Source organism: Rattus norvegicus, chromosome 15 (assembly GCF_021556685.1).
Source record: "Rattus norvegicus strain SHRSP/BbbUtx chromosome 15, alternate assembly SHRSP_T2T, whole genome shotgun sequence".
In the NCBI taxonomy this organism is placed as follows: domain Eukaryota; kingdom Metazoa; phylum Chordata; class Mammalia; order Rodentia; family Muridae; genus Rattus; species Rattus norvegicus.
The window spans coordinates 68,752,719-68,778,441 of record NC_141548.1 but is presented as its reverse complement, the minus strand read 5'-3'; the positions used below and the strand labels follow the sequence as shown (position 1 = coordinate 68,778,441).

The window sequence follows — 25,723 nt, the reverse complement described above, 5'->3', positions numbered from 1 at the left end:
GCCCACCCCATTGTGGGTCATGAAAACTAGAACCCTGGAGCTCCTCGCACAGCCTGCAGGCAATCACAGGGGTTACCTTTTCAGGCAGCCTAGTGGGCCTGAGTCTCCTGTTGGCAGCTCTGATCTCAGGCAGCTCTGTGGATCTCTGGGGTGCTTGGTTTGGTCTGCAGGCAGTCTACTGCTGCATGTGCTTGGGGAGGGAGGGCCATAGGGACTTCTTGAAGTTGTTTACTTCCTGAGTCCAACAGCTTAGCTTCCCTTAGATGGACTATTTTCATCGCCCTTTAGAAGAGTGGTTCTCAACCTGGTCAAACGACCCTCTCCCAGGGCTTGCCTAAGACCATCGGAAAACACAAGATTATTTTCATTATGATTCATAACAGCAAAATTACAGTTTTGAAGCAACAAAAATAATTTTATGGCCAGGGTCACCACATCGTGAACTGTATTAAAGGGTTGCAGCATTAGGAAGGTTGAGAACACCTGCCTTAGAACACCCGCTTAATTAACATACTGTGCTTAATGAGTTTCTCCTCAAGATGGATGCTTTGGTCTCAGAAATTGCCACATAAAACGTAAGTGCATACGTGTGAGAAGTAAAGAAGTCTCTGATTTTCATTTTATTTTTGTTATATACCTCTTACTAATGCTGGTCAGTTTATAGGAATTACTCCTTTCCCCGAAGTTCTTCTTGTTGGTGCTCAGTGTTGTTCCAACCGGATAACCATCCTTTTGGAGTCCCACTTGCCTATTCATTTAACTTTACCTCAGAAACTGCCTCGTCTTTACTGCCTCTGTAGCTGTGACTACTGCAGTCTGTCCTAGCAGCAAGGGACAGTGGGGAAGGGAGTGAGCCCAGGCCTGATTTAAGTTGACCTTGATTCCATTCTTAGGCCAGCCACTTACTAGCTCTGTCAAGTCATTTCGGTGCTACTCAATTTTCTGATCTCTGAGATGGGGATAATTGGCTTATGGGGCAGTTTGGTGTATTAGTAATTTCAGTAAGTATACAGAAAGTAGTGGCACAATGATGAAAAGGTAGGCAGTGTCATATGGGAACCTAAGGGCCATTTAGCAACCTTGGATTCTTAGTCCCGGGCCATTTGGCTTAAAGGAACAGATCACTGTGTGGTGTCTCTTTTAAACTTGGGAAAGGGAATCGTAAGGTCAGATTGCAGAGCTCCAGGAATCAAACAAAGGTTTGCCAGTCCTCATGGTGGATTACAGCCCAGAACTGAAAGCACGTTCTTTCTTCTCTCCCTCATCAACCACGCAGTCTATGTTCTTCTGGATACTGTGACTCTCACTCCTCTTAGTTCACATAGCCATGTCTGAGGCTGCTCAGTCCCAGGTCTGCATATATGCCCATGGTCAGTGAAAGAGGAGACTCTAATGTCCATGATACTCACAGGTTTCCAGAGAAAAGGGGAATTTGACTGACATTGCTTGGGTTCTGCCCTGTGTTGTCTGCTGGGCTCACTTTCGTGACAGGCATTTTAGGGAAGGCATGATGTACACAATGCAAATAAACCAACAGTTATCCACCATTTGCAGATTTGTGCATTTTTAGATTCCATCATGATCATTTGGGAATTAGAACACTCACCTGCAAATCGCTTGCCTAACTTGCTGACCTGTAGTCTGGTTTTATAGCACAGTCAGCTGGGAGAGTTGACAACCAAAGGCAAGACTCACCGTTGAGTATTTTGATTTGGTTTGTTTGGGGGATTATTCAGGAGTCTGTATATCAAAGAAAGAAGGAAACAACTTCAGATGAGTCTCATTTTAAGCTGGATAGAAAGCTGGGGGCTAATAAATGCTCCCTATGTTCTGGTTTGTTAGGGGACTAAGAGTAAAAGATGAGTTATAAAAGTAAGCTATAAAACAAATAGTGATCAGGGTCTGAAGGGAATTATAAACAAAAGGACTATGGGAAGATAGAAGTGGGATCTTTATCTTTTAGTGAGAATTAAGGTTGGCCCGTACCTAAGTGTGGTATTTTATCTTCTGGACATCTCCGTCATCCATCTTTCTGTTAGCTTCCCGATGTGCAGCAGCGTCCTCACCCTAGGGATGGCATTGAGAAACTCAGCCCATGTATGGCTCCTAGCCTAAAGACCTGAGCTCCAGAGAACTATAATGCAATGTGAGGGTCCCAGCAGTTGAGAAGAGGACACACGACCGATTGACAGCTAGCAAACAACGTGGCCATGACAAAACCATGCCCTAGAGCATGGTTCTCGGCCTTCCCAACACTGCAGCTTTTCACTACAGTTCCTCATGCTATAATGACCTCCAGTCATACAGTTATTTTTGCTGCTGCTTCATAACTGTAATTTTGCTACTGTTATGAATCGGAATGTGAATACATTTGTATTTACACATTACATTACACGTAATATAAATGTGTTTCCAAGGTCTTAGGTGACCTTTAGGAAAGGGTTGTTGTTAGACCATCCCCCAAAAGGGGTTAGGACCCACAGGTTGAGAACGGCTGCCCTAGTGGGTCAAAAAGTAACACACATTTAATAATAAGGACAGGATAAAAGCAGATTAGATGGATAAAACTGATAACAGTAGAGCCTCACATGGGAAGCACTGTTAAAATTTGCTTTGAGAACATTCATGAAGTACGGTGATTGGGGAAGGACGGGAGAAAATGGGTGGAGGTGCTGTCTACCCTGCATGGCTGCTTCCCTCAAGTCTTCCAGGCAGTTAAGTGCCCACAGGGACAAAGCTGGTGGGTGTTAGCATAGAGTGCTGGTGCAGGGGGATTTGGCCTTGGCTTCTCTGCAGTAAGTACTTTGTCACAGTTCACAGAAGGCTGCTATGTGTGTAGGGGGCACGTTAGGGAGCCCTTCTGAGGCACGGGTGTTGAAAGGGTGAGTGGGAATACATGTAGGATACTAGAAGCAGCCTGAACAGAGGGACAGGACCTAGGAGTTTCTGTCAGAGCTCAGAGAATGAAGAGCACTGGTTGGTTCATTTGATGTTGGGGTTAGAACCTGTGTTCTGGCATCCCTAATGAGATAGGCCCCTCACTAGGCCAAGTAAAGACTCAATTTATAGTGAAAGGAAGAAGATTGATTTGATGTGGCCACATTGAGAAGAGGAGAAAAGAGGTTCCGTGACTGGTCCCCTCCAAGTCCACCTTTGTGTTCTGGCTAGTTTTGTGTGTCAACTTGACACAAACTGGAGTTAACACAGAAAGGGAGCTTCAGTTGTGGAAATGCCTTCAGGAGACCCAGCTGTAAGGCATTTTCTCAATTAGTGATCAAGGAGGGAGGACCCAGCCCATTGTGGGTGGTGCCATCCCTGGGCTGGTGGTCTTGGGTTCTATAAGAGAGCAAGCCAGGGGAGCAAGCCAATAAGAAACATCCCTCCATGGCCTCTGCATCAGCTCCTGCTTCCTGACCATTGTGGAAGTAAGCTGAATAAACCCTTTCCTCCCCAACTTGCTTCTTGGTCATGATGTTTGTGCAGGAATAGAAACCCTGGCTAAGACAGAGACTTAGGTTGAAGTTAGGTAAAACCTATGCTGTCTGCTGTTGTCAAAGTGTGGTCCTGCCCACCATCAGGGCCTTGGGTTCAGTGAGTCCAACGAGGTGATCTGACACTATCACAACTGTGTGAAATCTCAGACCTGCTCCTTTCCTTCTCTCAGCATGAGATTCCACTTGGTGTTGAGATCCATCCTTTCAAGACTCCGATAGCCAGTGGGAGCAAAGGCTCGCCTTAGGGTATCTTCTTCTTTTCTAGAAAGGTTACATGCTTATGTATAGAATTATTGAGTGGAGGATAAACTGTTGATGCCTCAGTAATTTGGGGATTAGTAATTGTAGAAGGAAGGTGTTGGAACTGGAGCTGTGGCAAATACCAGCTGATGCTGGGCTCTCTGAGAGTCCTCGAAGCCAGGGCTATCTGTGAAGATGAGAGAACTTCTTAGAAATATTGCTCACAGTTCCAAGGGCTCTTTGGAGTTATGTTTAAATTATTGTTAAGCATTTTCCCCTTACCCTCTTTTCTTTAAACAAGCTTGGCTGTTCCTTATGCCCTTTGGACTAATCCTACATTAAAAAGCCAGTTTTGTTTACAGAATTAGCTGAGTTTGTCCCAAAATTGCTTTTATTGGCTTTTAGTGTTTGGGGAGTATTTTTAATGTCTTTGGTAAATGACTCTGGAAGCATAACCAAACAAGCAGTAAATGTCTCTGGCCAAACAAACTGCTTACAAGACTCTGAAGTAAATGATTATTTAAGTGCAGGAACAACCTCCCACCATGTAACTTATATAATATAGTGATTTGATTTGAGAATTATGTATTATTTAAGTTGATTGTGTGTAAAGTGTTTTTTGAACATGCACAGTTATTTGTGACTAGCTAGAGGAAGAAAAGCTCTCGTCCTTAACCTGATCTAGGACTGAGCTGCGGCTGCCTTCACTGTGTGTTTGAGTCTATACACTGGTTTGTTTGCTACCTGGTTCCAGGCATATTCGTTTTTAATGGCCTTGCTCGGCTGCTCTTTGCATCTGAAAACCTTGTTCTCATATGCAAATAACTAACTCTGGAGCCCACCCATGACTTGTGAGGTTGTTTATGTGTCATTTCCTCATCAGACCCACACTTAGTCCCATTATTAGTCTTTACATTACGGGTGTATGTGTGTGGCTCTGCTTGTGGGTGTACGGGTGCTCTCAGGGGTCAGAAGTGTCAGATGTGTTGGAACTTGACTTAGTCACCGTGTGAGTGCTGGGAATGGGACTCCCATCTCCTGGAAGAGCAAGCCTGTGCTCCTGACTGCTGACTCCTCTCTCTAGCCCCTGTTCCTCACATGGAAAATTGCACTGTTCAACCCTTCCTCAATTCCAGGCTTCCCTTATGGTCACGACATTACTTGTCGTTTCACAGAATACTCATGAGCTTCCAATGTCCTCTGTAATTTCCTTGTATTTTAAAGATCTTTTTCACTAATAGAAAGTAAATTCTCCTAGGGTAAGCAGCAAAACCATAAAACTCGTACTTGTTGCTGGATACCTTGTCCTGTTTAATAAAATTTACAGGAATGGATGTTCTAGGACTTTCATTCTTTTAGAAGAATAGATCTGTATTGCAAACTTTACTTATCTATGGCAGTAAATCTGATTTTGGTCTTAGATGATTGCTGTGAGGTTCGCATGTTAAGAATATATAATGAGCAGGTAGGAACTCTTTTTTGTCATTGGGTGTTTAGAGAACTTACTCCCCTCGCTGCCCCCCAGCTGTTACCTGCCTAGGGCTTGTCTTACTTAAAAATCAGCATTTTGATTTTTAATTTTTTATTTGTAGCACTTTGGCTATAAGGTCCTGGGGAGAGAGCAAGTACTCTTGTATTTACTATAGTGTCATGCACATGTGGACAGTCTGGTTACATTGTATGATGGGAACAATATTATGAGACAAGGTCTTCAGGATCCTGTCTTCCCCTTTTTATATGTTGGGACCGTGTTCTCCTTGACATGATTGCATTAACAGGTAGAGTCAGCATGTTGATGTTTACCTTAACTTTCTCAAGATGACATGATGCCGTTTACATTTTCAATAAGGAAAAAATGATAGATTTCTTTTATATGTACCATTAATAAGTGTCATAAAATAGAAAAATAAGCTAAGTCAATATATTATTGTTGCCACAGAAATTGAATTTGTGTCAAAAGGATTTGTGCTTGTGATGTAGTGATTCGTATATTTTTCTTGGAATTAAGTCTCCAGCAGGTGACAACATCAATAATTCACAGAACCAAGGAGCTTTTTCAGATTGGTTAATTTATATGTGAATTAGAAAACAAATGAATAATGCGCTTAATATATACTGACACACAGGAGAATATGCATTAAAATCTAGCCTATTAAAAGTCTACTTACATTATTTATTAGACATATTTTAGATCTCCATTTATTTTTTACTAGTGCATACATTTTCATTTCTAAAGAAAATACATTAGTTTTGATTCAGTATGAAAAGTATTATCTATAGTAAAATCTATAGAGACTTTCTTATTGTAAAAATGTGTGTTGCATCCAACTGGGCTAATGTGTAAGATTATGAAAGCCATGCCTCAAATCCCACATCCTAGATATATAAGCTCATCTGTGGCTCCTGTCTTTTTAAAATATTGTGCATCAATAAAATTGCAATTATACTGCATGTAGTTTTAAATGCACCCCGCCTCATGCACCATATTGTAAGCATTTTGCTGTGCTGTGCTGACTCTATTGAGTCAGAATACTGAGATCATATCTCATGCTCCACAACTCCCTATCTAATGGCGCTTGGACCCTGTCTTCTCATTAATCAGGTGAACTATGACTGTTACTGCAAGTTAAGTGATCTACAAGATTACAATAGAGTAGCTCCCCACACCCACCTCAGCCTGGAATGTATTGGGAACTGCATGTGGATAACCTAATCAGTGACAAGAACAGACTGAGGAAAATAGTTTTGGTTCTTGAGGACTGCAGAACTGAAAAGCACGGCGTGACTAGGTGATTAAGATGTGCTTCATTTAACCGCAAGTGAGAAGGTAGCCACCCACCTGACCTCTCACTCTTCTTCCTTAATGGCCCTGAACCAGCTGTCCTACAAAATGATGTCTAGGGAGGATAGTCCTGCCATCTTCTGGTGCCTTGCTCTTGACTTCTTGGCTTCTGCTGAGTGTCCAGGAGAGCGGGGCTATTGTGTGCTAACACTTTGTTTCACTCTTCGTCCTGCTTTGGGAAACTGTGTTGATGGCAGTTTTAGCTATTTGAAATAGTATTGTGGGGATGCTCACGTATGAATAACCCTCTAGCATATTTCTCGGGATGACTGTTGGTTGGATCTGCAGGTTATAGAGAATGCACACTGGACTTGTCTTACTCACTTAGCCCACTGCGTCTGTTCACGTTTCCTTCAGGCGATGCTGGGATAGAAGCAGAATCCTCCTCAGTTGCATGTGAAACAGTCCGTGGTGCTGTGTTGGCCTCAGCAATATTCACTCTGAAGTCCTGATTTGGACTAGAGCACTATCATGGGGGCTGTGCAGCCTGGGTGAACTCCGTGGCGTTTGGATGTTCTGGAACCTGCTCATTTTCCCTTAGAGCAGATCTTCACCTTTCACCGTTCCCCAGATGGAAACCCTCTTAATGTAGAACTGAACCCATTTGGAAAGTGATTCAGAGGCCTGACTAGATTTTCCCCTGGATGCACCGTGGAAGTGCTTTTGATCTCATAGTATAGATTTAAAGAACAGGCGCAACTGGAGAGAAAAATCTGAAAATAGAACTTAAAACCACATTATTACTAGAATTAGCTTCTTTATTTAGCTTTTTGAATGAGTTCGTTGAGAGAAGAATACAATATATTTGAATTTTTAAAACGTTAATTGCTAGGCGCCTATGTACAGTGATGTGCAATATCAGAAGGAGGTCTAAACATAAGTTGTCCTTGTTGGCTGTTTTGTTTTCCTGGAGGCGTGGGCCTTAGCAGGGATATGCTTTGATCATGTTGAAAACTCGCTGCACCATCAAAAAGTGCATTTTCTCCCGGCCTCTTTTGGAGTCTCTGGGATGCTGCCGCCTTCTACACGCTGATCTTTCCTCTTTCCACAGAACTGAGATTATGGAAGAGGGAGGCATGGTCCTCTGTGACAAAAGCGGAGCCTGGGTAAGGGGTGGTGTGATTGTCTTTCTGAGCCAGTCAGGATTACAGTGTGAATGAATGATTAAAAGAGACTGCAGAGAAATCCCTAACATCTCTCTGACTTTTCTCCGTGCAGACTAAAAACATGCTTCACAGCCCCACAAAGGGCCAGTCAACTTAAAAGTTTTCTTCATGTTATCAAAGAATCAGGCTTACTCTTGCCCTAAGGGGTAGGAAAGCCACAGTGTTATTTTTGTACCTTTTTGAGATGTTAAATCCAGAGACCTTGCAGAGTGCTATTTTCACATTTGTTTTGTAGTTCTGGGATTGCCTGGGAGATGACCCGGTAGGTGTGTTTAATGACATGGTTAGAAGTGATGTTTTATTTTCATACTCTTTATAATTGGTGTTGACATTAAGACTAACACAGGTATGTGGATTAGAAATGTTATTAGGTTAAAGTCCACATTCCTGTTACCTGTGTAAAGGAATAGTCAAAACTTCAAAACAAATTTGAACAATGCTGTAACATGTCCTCTCCAACCACAGATATAATCAGGGGAAGACTGATCCTTGGGTTTTCCCTTCAGGCGTCACTTTGCTCGGTTAATAAATTGCCATTTCATATTCTGTAAACCAAATAGTGTTGTGTTTGTTTTTAGTTTTGCTCTTTAGTCCAGCTGTCTCCAGAATGCTAGGATCACTGGCATGTGCTATCATGCTGTCTCATGTCATGATTTGGTGTAATACTAAATTATTTAGGTACTAAATGTATTCTTTTCTCAGATTTTTACTTGTGTGTGTGTGTGTGTATGTGTGCGCGTGCAAAATGTGAGTGCATTCTGATACCCAGAGTTCAAAAACGGGTGTCCGACTCTCTGAAACTGAAGTTTATAGGTGCTTGTAAGCAGCCTGATTATATGATGAGAGGGCAGTATGTGCTCTTTACAGATGGTTGTGAGTCATTGAACTCATGGCTGGAAATTGAACTCAGGACCTCTGGAAGAGAAGTCGGTGCTCTTAACCTCTGAGCCAGCTCTCCAGCCCCAGCCATCTCCAGCCACCAGTATGCTCTCTCTCTCTCTCTCTTTTTTTTTTTTTATTATTAACTTGAGTATTTCTTATATACATTTCGAGTGTTATTCCCTTTCCCGGTATCCGGGCAAACATCCCCCTCCCCCCTCCCCTTCCTTATGGGTGTTCCCCTCCCAACCCTCCCCCCATTGCCGCCCTCCCCCCACCAGTCTAGTTCACTGGGGGTTCAGTCTTAGCAGGATCCAGGGTTTCCCCTTCCACTGGTGCTCTTACTAGGATATTCATTGCTACCTATGAGGTCAGAGTCCAGGGTCAGTCCATGTATAGTCTTTAGGTAGTGGCTTAGTCCCTGGAAGCTCTGGTTGCTTGGCATTGTTGTACATATGGGGTCTCGAGCCCCTTCAAGCTCTTCCAGTTCTTTCTCTGATTCCTTCAACGGGGGTCCTATTCTCAGTTCAGTGGTTTGCTGCTGGCATTCGCCTCTGTATTTGCTGTATTCTGGCTGTGTCTCTCAGGAGCGATCTACATCCGGCTCCTGTCGGTCTGCACTTCTTTGCTTCATCCATCTTGTCTAATTGGGTGGCTGTATATGTATGGGCCACATGTGGGGCAGGCTCTGAATGGGTGTCCCTTAAGTCTCTGTTTTAATCTTTGCCTCTCCCTTCCCTGCCAAGGGTATTCTTTTTCCTCATTTAAAGAAGGAGTGAAGCATTCACCTTTTGATCATCCGTCTTGAGTTTCGTTTGTTCTAGGGATCTAGGGTAATTCAAGCATTTGGGCTAATAGCCACTTATCAATGAGTGCATACCATGTGTGTCTTTCTGTGATTGGGTTAGCTCACTCAGGATGATATTTTCCAGTTCCAACCATTTGCCTACGAATTTCATAAACTCGTTGTTTTTGATAGCTGAGTAATATTCCATTGTGTAGATGTACCACATTTTCTGTATCCATTCCTCTGTTGAAGGGCATCTGGGTTCTTTCCATTTTCTGGCTATTATAAATAAGGCTGCGATGAACATAGTGGAGCACGTGTCTCTTTTATATGTTGAGGCATCTTTTGGGTATATGCCCAAGAGAGGTATAGCTGGATCCTCAGGCAGTTCAATGTCCAATTTTCTGAGGAACCTCCAGACTGATTTCCAGAATGGTTTTACCAGTCTGCAATCCCACCAACAATGGAGGAGTGTTCCTCTTTCTCCACATCCTCGCCAGCATCTGCTGTCACCTGAGTTTTTGATCTTAGCCATTCTCACTGGTGTGAGGTGAAATCTCAGGGTTGTTTTGATTTGCAGTATGCTCTCTTAACTGTCGAGCCATCTCTCCTAGTTCCTCTTCCCTTCTTCCCTTCCCTTCCCTTCCCTTCTACCTTTCCCTCTCCCTTCCCTTTCTCCTTCCTTCCCTTTCTTTTTCCCTCCCCCTCCTTCCTTCCCCTCCTTCCTCTCCCTCCTCCCCCTTCCCTCTCCCTCCTCCCTCCTCCTTCCCCCTCCTTCCCCCTCCTCCCTCCCCCACCTCCCTTTTCCTTTCCTTTTCGTTGGTTCCCCTCCCCCTCCCTCTTTCTTTTCTTTTCTCCCTTCCTCCCTCCCTCCCTCCTTCCTTCCTTTCTTTCTTTCTTCCTTTCTTTCTTTCTTTCTTTTCTTTTCTTTTCTTTCTTTTTTTTTCTTTCTGCCTTGGCTGTCCTGGAACTCACTTTGTAGAACATGTTGACCTCAAACTCACAGAGATCTTCTGGCTTCTGCTTCCTGAGTGTTGAGACCAAAGGCATGCGCCACCATGCCCGACCATCTCTCCAGCTTTTATTAAATGTATGCATGTAGATTAAATGTACCTTAGCACTTGGATAAGCATTGAGAGAGTGGGAGTTGGTAGTTCATCTTACACACCAGACATTCAACATTCCTTGAGTGCTCTTAGGGATTAACCGGTTCCTGTTCCTTATCCATGTCAGAGTCTGCCCTATTCTAGCTTTTTGTTTCTCACTTCTTTGAAATACTTTTTTTTCCTTTCTATACCTTTCATGTGACTTGTTTACAAGCCCTTTAAAGCACATCTTACGGAAGATTGAGAGGCTGGCTGAGCAACACTGGATGGTCACTCGAGCAGAGTGTCTCGTGTGGGTGTGGGTGAGGGTGAGGGTGAGTGTCAGCGTTAGCAGAGTACACACCGGGCATATGAGTTTCTAAGTGCTTCCCTAGACCCTCTGGGAGCCTGGGGCTTTATAGTCTACTTTCTCCCAGGCATGGTGTGATTCCTCTGTACACCAATAAGCTGAAAAGCAGGTGACCTGAAAGGTCTAGTTTACAGGATGTGTGCCTGAATCAGGCTGATTTGAAGGTGCTCTTACAGCGTGTCCTGCTGCTGGTCCATTCAGCAGTTAAATGGTGGAAAGGTACAGGATTAAATTGTATTGTATAAATGTCAATAGTGTCCTATTTGGCTTTATGAAAACAACAAATTGATCTAGTCCCTCTAGGTTGATGCTTGACGACTCTCGTGCTCTTAATGACATCAAGGTCTGGTGACTGGCTGCATGTCCTACCTATAAAGATTGCTAAGGTTCAGACTATAGCTTGGAATCTTTTTTTTTTTTCTTTGCATGTTCCTCTGGGGTGTGCATCATGGTGCCTTGTGTATCCCGTATTTGTCTTTCTTTGTCTGTATATTATCTGACTTTGTTATTTTTCTTGTGACAGTTGAGGGTGGAGGAACTGTGTCTTCATCTCTCTTGATAGTCACAGCATTTAGCGGTATGCTCTGAAAGTTCTAAATCTTTTGACAGCATGCACTATCTTCAATAAAAGTTTTGATGCATTGCTTAAATGGGAGTATAGAGACCTATGTTCTGTGTTTCTACTTTTTTCCCCTCTCTCGGATCCAATGTTCTTTTGAAGAAAATCCTATAAAAGCCCCTTTTTTCTCTTTTAATTCCACAGTGACCCTCTTGACCATTTGTCCTGGAACTGTCATTAGTAGAAAGCATTGTTACCTATCTGTAAGTCATGCCCCTTACTTTTAAGGGAGAAAATAGAATTAGCAAGGTGAACATAGAACCAAGCAGAAAGGGTGAGGTTTTGGCTTGGGAAAAGAATCTTTATGGCCTTCAGTCACCATTTAGCTAATTACCAGTGATCCTATGTACAGAGCTGTGTGTATATTTTAGTATTAGTAATGTTATTCTGATCCACTGCCATAAGAAGCATCAAGAAGACAGCAGGTCATGCACCTGAATGTCAAAATCACATTCATTGCTAAAGCGGTATGTTTTTAAGTTTTTATTTACTTTTTTTCATGGGTAAATACAACCCTAATACTTACTTTTGGGTAGTTAGTTTGTTAATGGTGTTCTTAGGTGCTTCCGTTTAATAAGCCCTCGCTTTTCTTCTTGAAGGAGATGTTGCCAGGGCTGCTCATGAACTGATTGACACATGCAGTTCTTCCTTTCCCTTGGAAGATGGTGTAGGTCACTGTTGCTGGCTAGGAAGCACGGGTGTTCATTTAAATGTGTCTTGGTTAGCCAGCACCTCTTTCTTATATGGTTTCCCCCCCTTAACAATTCAGGAGATTCTCTTTTGTTTTTCTATACTCAAGTAGGGTCAGATCCCTCACAGAGTTCTCTGAGGGTTTTGAGCTAGCTAGTCATTCTTTTTTGCTCTCTGCAATTTTAAGGCAGTAGATAGTCTTTGTTTTATAAGTGTATAAGCCAGATCCACAGGCCTCCAGACAGTGGGAGCTTAATAATGATAAAACTCGAGTTGAATATTAACATTGAGGACTGGGGAGATGTTTCATTGGGTAAAATGGTCCTTGTGCACGTTGAGAGCAGGACTTTGGGTCCAGAGAACACAAGTGAGCCAGCTCAGATACTGTAGTCTGTGATTCCGGGTGTTTTTATCATTACAATTTTTTAGGGGAAATCGCCAGGGCCTAGGTTTTCTCAGAGTTTCAGTGCTTACATGTGGAGGGAAATAATTATGTTTGAGAAAGTCCCATTTTGAGATGAAGCCTATTTTACTTTATTGTTTTGATACAGAAACAGGTTTCTAAGGCCAGTTTTCTAGCTGTCCCCTTGCCTGTCAGTGTCTCCAGGCTTGGCATCACTCCGTGCTTTGCCCACTCAGAGACCTCCTATCGCGTCCTGCTGGTGGTGAGACTCCTAGGGAGGTGTTTTCTGTAGGAACAATGAACCTGACCTAAGCCACTTGCTTTCTTTCCTCAGCCTCTGTCCTGCTTCTGTGCCTTCAGCTCTTGAGGTTTCTTTTCCTGTGATGTGTTTTGATTCATCACATTAAGATAGTGTATTTAATAATATGCTGTTTCTGGGTTTATATATACCTGCACAGTCTAAGATCAGACTTTGAACAAGTATTTAGGAAACCACTGCAATGAGGTAACTGAAGAAAACAAACTTAGAACTAGGAGAAAGATACCTGACTTTTATGCGAGTGACTGCCCACTTAAATGAAGGTTGTGTGTACAATTTAGTTATTTAGGCTTCTGTTGACAATGTAGTCCGGTCTGGCCTTGACCTTGTGGTCTTCTTGCCTCTGTTTCCTAAGTACTGGATGTACAGTTGTGTGCTAACACATTCAGCATATAATTCTAATTTAAAAGGTTGTCCAGTTCCTGGTCTGTGAAGAAGTATACATGTGTTTTTCTTGGGTGTTTGCATCTTTTGATTTCATAGCGTGTGATTTTTATTTCTTATATGACTTCTACTTTGATATTTTTTAAAAACCAAAATCCAAAAACCATGTAGTCTCCTGTAGCCCAGTTGACCTCAGATGTGTTATGTATTCTAATCTGGCCATTAAATTCCTACTTCTCTCTCCTTTACCTCTCAAGTGTGTGGATTATAGGAACCATCAACATAGTGATCCTCTACACCTCTTCTATAGGTTTCAGGTTATAACCTTTTCTTTTTCTTCAAATCGTCTAGTTTCATTGTTTGCTCTTAAAAATTTCTCACCTGGGGCTGGAGAGATGACTCAGTGGTTAAGAGCACTGGCTACTCTTCCTGAGGACTAGTGGCTCACAACTGTAACGCCAGCGCCAGGATATCTGATACCCTCACATAGCCATACATGAAGACAGAATGCTAAGGCACATAAGAACATAATGAAATAAGTAAAAAACTACCACTTTTCTGGTGTTTTCATGCCACAGCTCCGTTTGGTGGTATTTCAGTCAGCTAAGCTGGTTGCATACTCTTCTAATTAGGATTTCAGCTCTGTACTTGATTTCCTTGACTTTTAAGAATTAGACCATATGACATGCTACTCTCAGAACCTGATGCATCCTCTTTTGTCACAGGTGCTTGGAATGACCCTTTTTGGAGCCAGCTGAGTTGTAATTGGGGCGCTACCTCCCACTGTAGAATATTAGCAGATAGATTTATTTAACCAGAGTCAGTGTGCACATAAACTGTTTTTTTGGAGGGTAGACACAGAGCAGGCAGGATTTGCACCTTTGAGAACTGTGTGGTTTTGGTATTTAATTGTAGTATCTGTCTCTGCGATGACACTGGTTGTAAACTCTACAGGCTTGTTCATGATTATACAATAGTATTATTAAGAACCATATTTTATATACCAAGATTTTTAAGAGTTGCACATAGTTCAGCGTTACTATTGTTTTTCTAAAGTCACAGGAAGCTGTTTTAGTTTAGCAGGTGGTTGAGTCTAGAACTTAGTGGGGTGGCCACCTTCTCTTGGTGTACACAGTTTATTTATGGTTCTTTTAGGCATATTTCCTCTCCCTTTCATTTGGAAGCAACATGTTGGTAGAGGCAGATAATATGGAGTACTGTTTACACTGACAAATTTTGAGTTGAGATCATCATTATGGTAAAGTAATGAATATAAAGCTGTTTCAGTAGATCAAAATGAGTGCAAATTTTATTCTGTTCAATAAATGTCAAATTTAACTATGTAACACTTATGTGTTAGATGACAATTGTTAGCACACCTTCCTTTATAACCGTGAATGAATAGATCTAGCTTCCTGTTTAAAAATGTTTGACCCTCTCTGTCTTTGAGAGCTCTAATGCTTCAATGAATAGGGAAGGAGAATGGGAGATTGAATCCCTCTACCTGAATGCAAATTGCTGCCCTGCCCTTGATTACTAAAACAGATAGTTTTCTTCCTTAATACTTTTTCCTTTTGAACTATGCTTTGTGGGAAAGTAATTTATTCATTTTCTAAAGTGGTCTTGTTTGTCTAGTAAGGAAATCAGCCAGAGAGGTCTCCAATAAGCTACAATGAAATTGAGAAGTGTCTGCTGTTACCACTGGTGACGAATCAAAGTGTTGTTAAGGGCGCACATAATCATTCAGTACACTCTCATCGCTCCTACAATTATTTAAGTTCATTAAGCCAGCACAGTACTTCAGTATCTATTATGCTGCATACTAATGGTACATTTAAAGTTACAGTGTCTTTTATAATGCAAAACATTTCTGAAAGTCATATCTAAATCTTTATGTCATTATGGTGTGAGTCTGATTATTGAATAGTACTAATTATTAATTGGGTGAATATATTTATTGTAACCCCTATTAGGTTTCTAGTTTGTGAAGTTCATAAAACCAAGAGATTTTAATAAATATTTAAAGCTATTGCGTACAGGGTAACATTTGTCTGTCTTCTTGACAAATAGATTAAAACAATATATAATATACTTTTATTGCACTGTCAGAAATTTAATTACCTCAAGTGAGCATTGTAGAATGTACTCATTACCTAAAATAAAAAAGCTGTTATAAATTACTGACTGATTCTTTTTTTTTTTTCATTTGCAGCATTTAAATATTAGGACGCTGACAGATGATATGGTAAGGCTGTCTTCAACTTTCCCTTTGTTATGTATTTTAACTGTGTACTGTTCTTGGCATGCTATATTAACATCTTTGAAAATGTCCAAACCAGCATGTGCTAAGAGTGTGTTTATAGTGCTCACATAAGAGCTAGAACTGGTAAAATACATTAAATTGTTGCTTGTATGTTTTGAAAAGGAATAGTCAATATGTTAATATAAAAATTTTGTTTAATTACAAATTGTTAGTCAACTTTGAATCATTCAAATCAGCTCTCATTCTTTGAGGATGAGTTGCATATTTCAAAAAGAGGTAGGAAAAGCAGCTAACGACATGGTGGCTTGCTAGAAAAATGTAGTTGCTAATTAAAGTAAGCCAGGTTGAAATGCCATGTGTGTATTTGAGAAATTCTGTTGTACACTGAGAAGCGGCAGGCATATCTGCTTTACTTTCAGGTTACTAGTAGGGCTTCTTCTAAGTAACTATTGCCTTAGCTATGAGGTCAAATGATTCCTCTTGAGAATTACACTTTTGATAGACAGACACACAAGTTAATGGTAAAGGAATGATAACATACCAGCCCCAAATGATGAAAAACCTGGTATCTCACCAGCCAGGTTTGGTATTCAGCATCCCTGACAGCAAATGCAAAATGGAGTGCAGTCAGGATGTTTGTCTCCTGAAGTATCCAGAGTGCTGGCTTTAGCACCCTGATAAGGTAGCTGTGTGAAAACGAAAGAGACATAGATCTTGACATAAACAAGGTAAAAATTGAAGTCTAGTGTTGGTATAGTTTCCTGAATACTATCTTAAGAAATACATTTTTTAGCATAAGTATCTAAAAAGAAAAGTATGTATGTGAATTTTTCTCAGCAATCTTGTACATAGTCATGACACCTAACACCAGGCAGGTATCCCTAAAACCCAGCCTAATCTAGTCCAATTATGAGCTTCAGGCTCAGAGCCTACTCTGTCATAGGTGGGGAACAATAGAGGAAGACACCTGAAGTTGAACTTTGACCTTTGCATGAGTGAGTACACACACACACACACACACACACACACACACACACACACACACACAGAGGAGAGAGAGGGAGGGAGGGAGAGAGGGAGGGAGGAAAGGAGGGAAAGAGGGAGGGAGGGAGGGAGAGAGAGGGGGAGGGAGAGAGAGAGAACGGATGAACACTAGGTGATTTCCTCCTTAGGTATGAACCACAGTGGTATGATCTGCCACACGTGTAGGCTGTGCAGTATGTGCCATTCTATGTGCATTCCTTCATTGACTGTAACATCAGATGGTGTGTGACCAGTCTAATGTTTAGAAAATGACAATGATATGGAACATGGACATAGTTATACTGTAGCTTCTCTCCCTGGGTACATGCTATTTTTATTTCACAGTTGAGGCTTGGGAGATGAGAAGGGTTTAGTCCCTTGTCCACGGGGGCTGCTCCCGCTGTAGCTCGATGTTGTTTATGTTTCTCTCTTTCAGTTCCCACACACTTACTGCACTGACGCTCACTAGGTTTTACATGAGCATATTCTTCCTCTCTCCACCTCTCTTTTTTTTGGTGGTGAGAGTTGAACCCAGGATAATCATGCTAACCACTAAGACGCATACTCAGCCTCCATAAACAAATGACTTCTTAGTCAGCAATAAAACCAACTGTAGTGTTTATGTTTTATATTTGGATTTTATGAGAATCTCCTGTGCTGTAATAGCTTTATTGAGATACAATCTATATATCATTCATTTCTCTAAAGTTCATAATTAAGTGGTTTCTAGCGTAGTCACTAAAATGGCCCACCACTATAATCTAGTTTAGAACATTTCCAAAATCTTCAGAAGAAAGCTCTGTAAATACTTACTACGTATTTCCCTTCAGCTCACCAGCTCTGGGTAGTACCAGCCTACTCTGTGATTTGCCTACTTTTGATATTTCAAATAATTGGAATAGCCTGTGGTAATTTTTTTCAATTGAAAAGTTTTTAATTCCTTAAATATTTCTTATATGTACTGTTCCACATTGTGGAAAAAATGAAGCAGAACATTGAATGTTTTCAAACAATGGCACAAATATATGTAGACAAACTTAAACGGGCAACAGGCTTAAATTGTAAGTTTACAGTTAAAAGTACGAATGAACATTTCACTAAAGAATTCTTTTAGAGTAATGTGTACAAGGTTCATTTATAATGTTTTATGAATCAAACATGTTTCAGTTACAAAACATATTAGAGCAAAAATCTTATAACCTGGATTAAAAATAAAGAGATGGCTCATTGGTAAGTTGCCTGCTGTGTAAGAATGAGGACTGAGTTGGATCCTAGCATGTGTGTAAAAAGCTTCAAGTGATGGCGTGTGTTTGTCACCTCAGCAGAGACAGGAAGATACCTTGAAAACCTATGAAAGTCTAATTGGTGGCCTCCAGGTTCAGTGATAGACTGTCTCAGAAATTAAGGTGAAGCCGGTAGAGGAGCACACCTGAGGTTGCTCTGGCTTTCATGCACATGCGAGCACGCTTACACACATGCACACGCACGCACACTCACCCTAATATTATATGTGGGTTTATGACATTCGTGTTGTGCTGAGTCTGTCCTCTCCTTGGATGTGGCCAAAGGTAGGCTGCAGTTTGGACACAATGCATCCTTCCTTTTGTTTAGATAATAATCTGTGTATTTTTGAGGTTTAGCCAGACGTTAGGCACAGTGTCCTTTTCTTTCGGATGCTGTGCTTTCATTACATGGTCTTCCTTGCACACTCCAGAGCCTTTACTTAGTTTAGGAACAGTCATGGGGTAGCATTGATAGGGCATTCTAGAAAACATCCTCCGTGTCTGCTATGTTAATGGTGAATTCCTGCCCAGTGAAAACATTTTTTCTCCTTTCTGCTCCCATTCCTTGATTCTACTTGTCATATGCTTGACTTTGGCAAGGTCAAAATATTTGGTAGCCAAGTGCATCTATAACATGGCACTATTTCCTGTTCTCACCAGTTTAAACTTTTGGAAGTTAGAGACAGTGAGACAATATATGTGTCATACTTTTCTAAAGCACCTGACATGTCTTTTACAAGGCATTTATTTATTTTATTTTATTCTTTGGACAGGGTCTCACTTGGTAGTCTGGACCTCATTGATCCTAAACCTTAAGCAGTTTACCGCCTCAGCCTCCTGAGGGCTGATGATATTACAGGCATAAGCTTCATGTCCTGGCTGTGTAGCAAGCCTTACAATTTCCTCTGATGTTGGGCCTGCCCCAGTTGTTCTGACCATTTACCTGCTTGGCCCCATTGCCTTGATCCTACTTTCATCCTGGCTGTGCACATAGCTATCTCCTGGATGGGTCTCTTCACCCGAATGCACCTTCTCCTTGGCATGTTTCTGACCTCGTGCTTTGTCTGGTCCTCTGACAAGGCTGGGGCAGTAGTCTGGAGAAGGATGAACTGGCCACTCGTCTTTGAGGAAGAGAATCAGCATGACTGTCTTGAACAGGAAGAAAAGATTCCTTTTTTCCGTGTTGGTGATGGATACAGGGAAAAGAGCAGTGAGTGCACTTGGAGGCACAAGGGCCTTGTTGACAGTCAGAGCTTCCCCACTGCCTTGCTCTGTGGCCTCGATAAGCTAAGCACTTGCTTGATCATTGATTTGTAAAGCGCAGTGTGTTATATCTTCTCTTCTTTCTCTTGGGGTTCTGGTGGGTTCCGTATAGTCTGAAGCGTATTGAAGCGCTGCTCCCAGTTTTGTGCTTTTCTGTCCTTCTTGTCTCTTTATAATTGCCTCCCGGTGTGCAGACAGAAACACAGTGTGCTACATTTGCTGCGGGCTGTACAGGGCGGTGCGTACGTGATGGTTGAACTGTGATGAGGGAGTGGGTGCCAGGGTATTTTGAGGGCTCTTTAAAGGGTGCCTGGCATGTTAGAGTTTCGGGAAGCATTGCTGCTGATACTTTGATGCCATGCTGGCGGGATGGTTGTAATTAGATTTGGGCTTCTCCAAAGCATGTATGCTCCAAGTGTGCTTTAATGCAGAATTTCTTAATGTGAATAGCTTTTTTGGGGGCAGAACAGGAGAAAAGTCAGAATATCATTTTTCAGTGGTCCTACATTAAAGCAACAGTATCTTAGAAACATCGACACTGTAGCAGCACTAATGTTAGAAACCCTGCCCTTTGGCTGGGGAAATGGCTCAGGGGATAAAGGCCTTCCTGTGCGAAGATGTGTGTTTAGGTCACCAGCACCCTAAAAGCTGGGTGAGGGAGCTCAAGTCAGTAACCCTGCTCTCAGGGATGCAAAATCAGCAGAAATGGGTAGAGACAGGTAAATCCTTGGGACTTAAAAAAAAAAGAATAAGGTGGAGAAATAGAGGAAAACACTCCACCTCAACTCTGGCCTCCACATACCTCTGCATGGGCGAGTGAACGCGTATAAATGTGCATGTCACAGCCCTCTCCTACATACAAAGGAAACAAACTCATCCCTTCAGGTTGCTTTGTTCCAGGTCAGCAAGGGTCTTTCTCACTTCAAGGTTATTTTGTGAGTTATCACAATTGAATTTGGCAGGCAGCAGTCTTGTTATAGGAACAAAGGATTATTGTAGTGTTGCTTTCTCCTTAAGTAAACTTTAAGCAGTGCCTTTTATAAACAGATGTGAACACCTTCCACATTTAAAAGAGCAGGTACGGTGCTAAAGTATTGAACCAGTGCAGCACTGTATCCATTGAAGACTTGGGCTTTTAAGGTTTTCCTCAGAAGTAAAGAGGTGGGGAGGAGGGAGGGTGAGAGGGGAGGAGGTGACAGCTTAGGAGGGTAAGGAGGAAGAGCTGAACATGGGCCTCATGCCAATTGCCCAGATGTCCTTTCACTGAGTTCTGTCATTTAGGAAGTTTCCCCTTTTTTTGGTCACAGCCATTTTCAGTATTTCTACTGGACTCCTTATTTCTTTCTACCACTGTATAAAGATATACATTTAACAATTTTTTTCCTGTTACCCATTTTTAGTTGTGGCAGTGGTATTCAAATGTCTTTTTGACTAGGACCCATGGTAGGTTTGCTTTTGTGTTTCAGCCCTCATAAACCTACAGGCTGATTCTCAATTGTAACCAAAGTTTTTATAACCAGTATGTGATGTTTCTAAACGTAATGAACTCTGATCTTATCCCTTCCATTTCTTTCCACTTTTCTTCACTCTTCTCTAATAGTTAAAAAGCAGAATGGTGATCTAATCCACTAAGTGGATTTGATGACCCACAAATAACAGCTGGAGCTGGAAAACAAACACTGGCCTGCAGTGATGCTGGAGGAAGTCATGGGGCCTTCCCATTAGGTCTGTGCTTTGTTGCCTGGAGTTTTCCTGTGGAGAGATAGGTTAGAATGACAGCTCTGTCACCAGTTAGCATGGCAGTTTGTGTAAGCATTAGCTTTTACGATTTCATATCTGTTCACAGGTATTATTCAAGGGACAATTAAGTAAAAGTGCTTGGCAAATCATGCAGATATAAAAGAGGGTCTAAAAGTTGCATGTTTCGGCAGGATGCATAATATATACATAATATGACATTTCAGTTTTAAGATGAAAGTCTGATGTTTGAAAGTATTTATGATTATGTATATACTACAGTCATAATTTGAAACACCTTTGTACCCAAAAGGTTCCCTCTGCTCGTTTGTGTTTCTTCCTCTATGATAGGTCTTGACAAACACCAGATATCCGAGCCTACAGTTCAGGGTGAGAGTTCACTTAAGTAGGATCTCCTGGTGTTGGCTGTGTCTGCCTCATTATGTTATCAGTTCTGCAGAAGGTTTGGTTCTTCCTTCTTTGCGGCTATTTTGTGAATAAAGTCGCAGTGAGCTTTTGCTTCTTGCTCTTTTTTTGTAGACATAATGCTTAGAAGGGGATCACGTGCTAAGTATATGTTTCACCTTAAAAGAAATGGGCATTTTCCCCTGATGGCTGATGATGGTGACAGTCTGACTGTGTGCTGATGATGGCGACAGTCTGTCTGTGCTGCTTTCTCACTGTTGTTTGCAACATCTATCACTACATAAACAACCATTCAGGAGATCCACTTCTCTTTGTTTCAGTGAGTCCTGCTAGTTTAGCTTTCAAAGAATTTCTTTTTAAAACTTTGTTTTCTAATTTAAAGACTTAATGCTGCTTATGGTGCCTTCTTACCTTTTTAATGTAGGATGTATTAGTTCTCTTTTCCAAAGCTGGTAATGACAGTTTGTGTCCTCTAATTTTTTTTCTTGTTTAGTGTGGTTGAAGTGTGTCAGTGTTACTGGTTATTCAAAGAACCAGTATTTTTACTAGCGACTGTATTTGCTGTTCACGTCTGTACATATAGTACATATAGTAAATAGGCTTTTAAGATTCATTGTCTTTTTTTTTTTTTGAGGAAGAAACTTAAAAGACTAGTTGCTATATAGAGACTTCCTGCTTTAAGCTTCTATTTGAGGAATGTGGTAGTGTCTGTCAGCTGACTGACGTCTTCATGTGCTGGCTGGTTTTGGTCAGGGTGATACATACTAGAGTGTGGAGAAGGAACTGCACTTGAGGAATTGCCTCAATCAGACTTTCCTGTGGTGAAGTCTGTGGGGCATTTTTCTTGATTAGTGGTTCATGTGGGAAGGGCCCAGACCATGGGAGTGGTGCTATTCCTGGGTAGGTGGTCCTGGGTTGTAGAAGGAAGCAAGCTGAGCAAGCCATGGAGAGCCAACAGTAAGAGGCTTTCCTCTTTGGTTGGTTTTTATCACAGTAGCAGAAAAGATAACTAGATACTTCATTTTCATTTAGTTGGGAATTTGTTTTCATTTTTTTTTTTTTTTTTGAGACACAGTTTCACTGGGTAGATTTGGCTGTCCTGGAACTTGCTCTGTACATGGGGCTGGCCTTGAACTCACAAAGATCTGCGTTTGTCTCCTGAGTGCTGGGATTAGGCTCAGGTGCCACACTACTCAGTTGGAAATATTTTGCAATGCCCAGTAAACATTTCCTTTGAACTGTGAGTGTATTTTTAGTCACTTATGGTTTAAATTTCAAATGGTTAGAATTCCCCTAACATCTCCATCCAATCAGTAATTTTCTTATTGGCCGGCTGTAGTGTGTGTGATTTCTGGCCCTCCCCGTGGGTTCTGCTTTATGTCTCACATGTGGACTGGTTTGCTGGATATTCCGAGTGTATTTGCCGCTGCTGGCCTGCGTCTAGATAGAACATACACCCTGAGAGTCGATGATTCTCATCTTTCATCATCCTTGGTTCTTCTGCCTCCCTTTTCTAACAGCTTTGGGTTTTATTTTCTCCTTTCATTTCTGTTACTTTTACTTTCTGTGACTGAGCTTTGCAGGTAAGAGCATGTTGTTGTCTCTTCTTCTCCATTAGGATTGGTTCCAAGTCACCCTGCAGATTCCCAAATCTACAGATGCTCAGTTATTTGTGTAGAACCTATGCATAGTCCCATAGTCTTTAATGATCAGGACTTCAGGAGAAAATGAAAGCCATGGTTTTCCTCCTTCCCAGCCTTCCCCCTTTCCTGGCAAGAGCTGAGGCGAAGGACCTGGGGCAGAGGGATGGGAAGGGTATGTCCATAGGACTAAGGAGGGCACTTCGTGTTTCCAGATTACAGATTGCAGACATCTGTGCAAGTACAACTCAGGTTGAAACAAGGACATCCTTCTTTTGGAATTCCAAAGTTCAAAGGCCAAGCTCAGTGAGAAAGAAGCTTAGGTTCTGAGTCTTCCCTCCTGGCTGTGGCCTTGGCTAGAGGACAATAGCAAGAACAATCTGACCATAGTTCATACAGAGGCTGTTTATTTATTGTCTTTTCATGTGAGTGAGCACACATGCAAGTGTGCCATAGCAGGGATCGGAGATTAGGATAGCTTGTGGGAGGCGATCCCCTTCTCCGCTGTGTGGGTTTCAGGCATTGAACTCAGGTTGTCAGTATGGTGGGATATGCCTTTACCTGCTCATCCATATTGCTGACCAGAGACACTTTTAAAGGAAAAACAAAACCAAACAAAACCAAACCCCAAACAAAACCCCAAATAAAACCCCAAACAAAGTGAACTCATAGTTTTAGCCATTTTCTTCTACAGCTATTTGTCTGTGGAGGGCTGACCATGCAACATAGTTATGCCTTGGTAAGCATTATGAAATGACTTTTTCAAATTCATAGTATTAGTTATTAATTTTTATTTCTTGCAAATTTACTAGGTTATCTACGTTACTTGATGCAATTATTGGTTTTCTCTTTGAAGAGCAGAGATTTCTTCTTGTCTTCGGGAAGAATGAATTTCTCAGTTTCATACTTGCCTGACCTTTCCTTTTTCATTTCTATTGTGTGTGTGTGTTTTGTCTTCCCGTCTTCAACTGTTATTTCTGCAGTTTCTTTCCTACAGCCCCTGCTCTCCTCTCTATGTGGTGCCTTACTTACTTGGATGATCATCTCTGAAGATTGCAAGTGCCACTGATACCCCTGACCTTTCCTTCAGTAGAGACAGATTTATGCGCCAGCCTACTGGCTACCTTCATATGGCTGTCCCATTTACTCTAGGGACTAATGCCCTTCCGGAGACCCCTCCCTTAAGCCCTGGCTTGTTTTTATTCTCACAGTGTCTTCTGAGGGAGCGTTATCCTCCCAGTGTTTCCTTTGATTATTTCTTGTCTCTCTACATTCTTTTTTCCAGTGTCCTCATTTTCACTTGTTTGGACTCTTTAACCACTTCTTTCTCCCCAGGAAGCTGTGGCTTGCACAGCAATCAGAGTTATCTAGCTATATTGAATTGTGCATATTAGACTCCATTTGAGATTTCTTATTTGTGCCTGTTGTCTGTGATTGTTCTTAGCTTATTTTATTGAAGATATTTCCCCTGTAGTATACTCCAATCACTGTTTCCCTTCCTTGACTCTTCCCAGATCCTTCCTACCTCCCCATCCGTCCAACTCCATGCTGCCTTTCTCTCAGAAAAGAGATGACTAAGAAAACCAACCAGAATAAAACAAAGGAAACAGAAAAACTAAACGTGAAAAAGCACAACACACACACACACACACACACACAGACACACAAACACAAAATAAAAAACCATAATAGATAAGCAAAAGACAAATCATGTCTTTTGGGTAAAAATGCCCAAAGACAGCATTATGCTCCATAAATACCTTTGTGTTCTGTGATGTTCGCATCTACTGTTTGGCATGGGGCCCGTCCTTACCTGGGGTTTGTATCCCTAGTGAGGTTCTCTTAGAAAAGGCTGCTCTTTCCTTTTCTAGCAGTTCCGTTGGAGGCAGTTTAAGTGGTTTAGACCCATGCCTACTGCCTCAGGCTGTGAGTACGCATTTGTGTCCTGTTCTGTGTCTTCATGCCCGCTGGCTGCTAGTCTCTCTGCTTCCCCTTCTGCAGAGGCCCTTGAGCCCTGTGGAGAGTGGTTTGTTGAAAACCTTCCATGTAGGACAGAGTGTTCCAAAGTCTATCACTCTCTACACTTTGTCATGTTGTGGGTTCTGGGGAGTCCCCAGTGAATGGGGATAGGGTGAGAGGACAGGTTCCTAAGGTGGTCTATACTGGCAGGTTTAGTGTGTCAACTTGACACAAGCTGGAGTTTTATAGAGAAAGGAGCCTTAGTTGTGGAAATGTCTCCATGAGACTCAGCTGTAAGGCATTTTCTCAACTAGTGATCAAGAGGGGAGGACCCAGCCCATTATGGGTGGTGCCATCCCTGGGCTGGTGGTCCTGGGTTCTATATGAAAGCAAGGCAGGGGAAGCAAGCCAGTAAGTAACATCCCATGGCCTCTGCATTAGCTCCTGCTTCCTGACCTACTTGAGATCCTGTCTTGACTTCCTTTGTTGATGAACAGCAATGTGGAAGTATAAGCTGAATAAACTTTTTCCTCCACAACTTGCTTCTTGGTTCTGATGTTTGTGCAGGAATAGAAACCCTGACTAAGTCATGGTCCGTTATGTGACTGGAGCAATTGTAATGGTAGACAGGAGGGAGAATGAAAATTCACTACCCGATTCTCAGACAGTGGATAGAGAATGTTGCTAGGTACAGATGACTGACACGAGGAGAGGGGGGTGGGGCTGGAGTGGGAGATGGGATAGAGGAAAGCTCAGTCCACAGAAGCATTTGTTAGAGTCCCGGGGGAATGGGGTAAGGTGGGAGGGCAGGACCCTGAATGAGGTCTGCTCCAGGGCTGGGAACCAGACTC

General features: G+C 42.0%; 1 protein-coding gene across 2 annotated transcripts in view; it reads left to right on the top strand.

The window, feature by feature from the left end:
- The window catches only part of Diaph3 (diaphanous-related formin 3), a 459,706-nt gene that overhangs the window by 9,902 nt on the left and 424,081 nt on the right, over positions 1-25,723 (top strand). For both annotated transcript variants that reach the window (XM_087585391.1, NM_001305172.1), the window contains 1 exon segment: positions 15,491-15,523. In XM_087585391.1, coding sequence (XP_087441517.1) covers positions 15,491-15,523 — 33 coding nt within the window.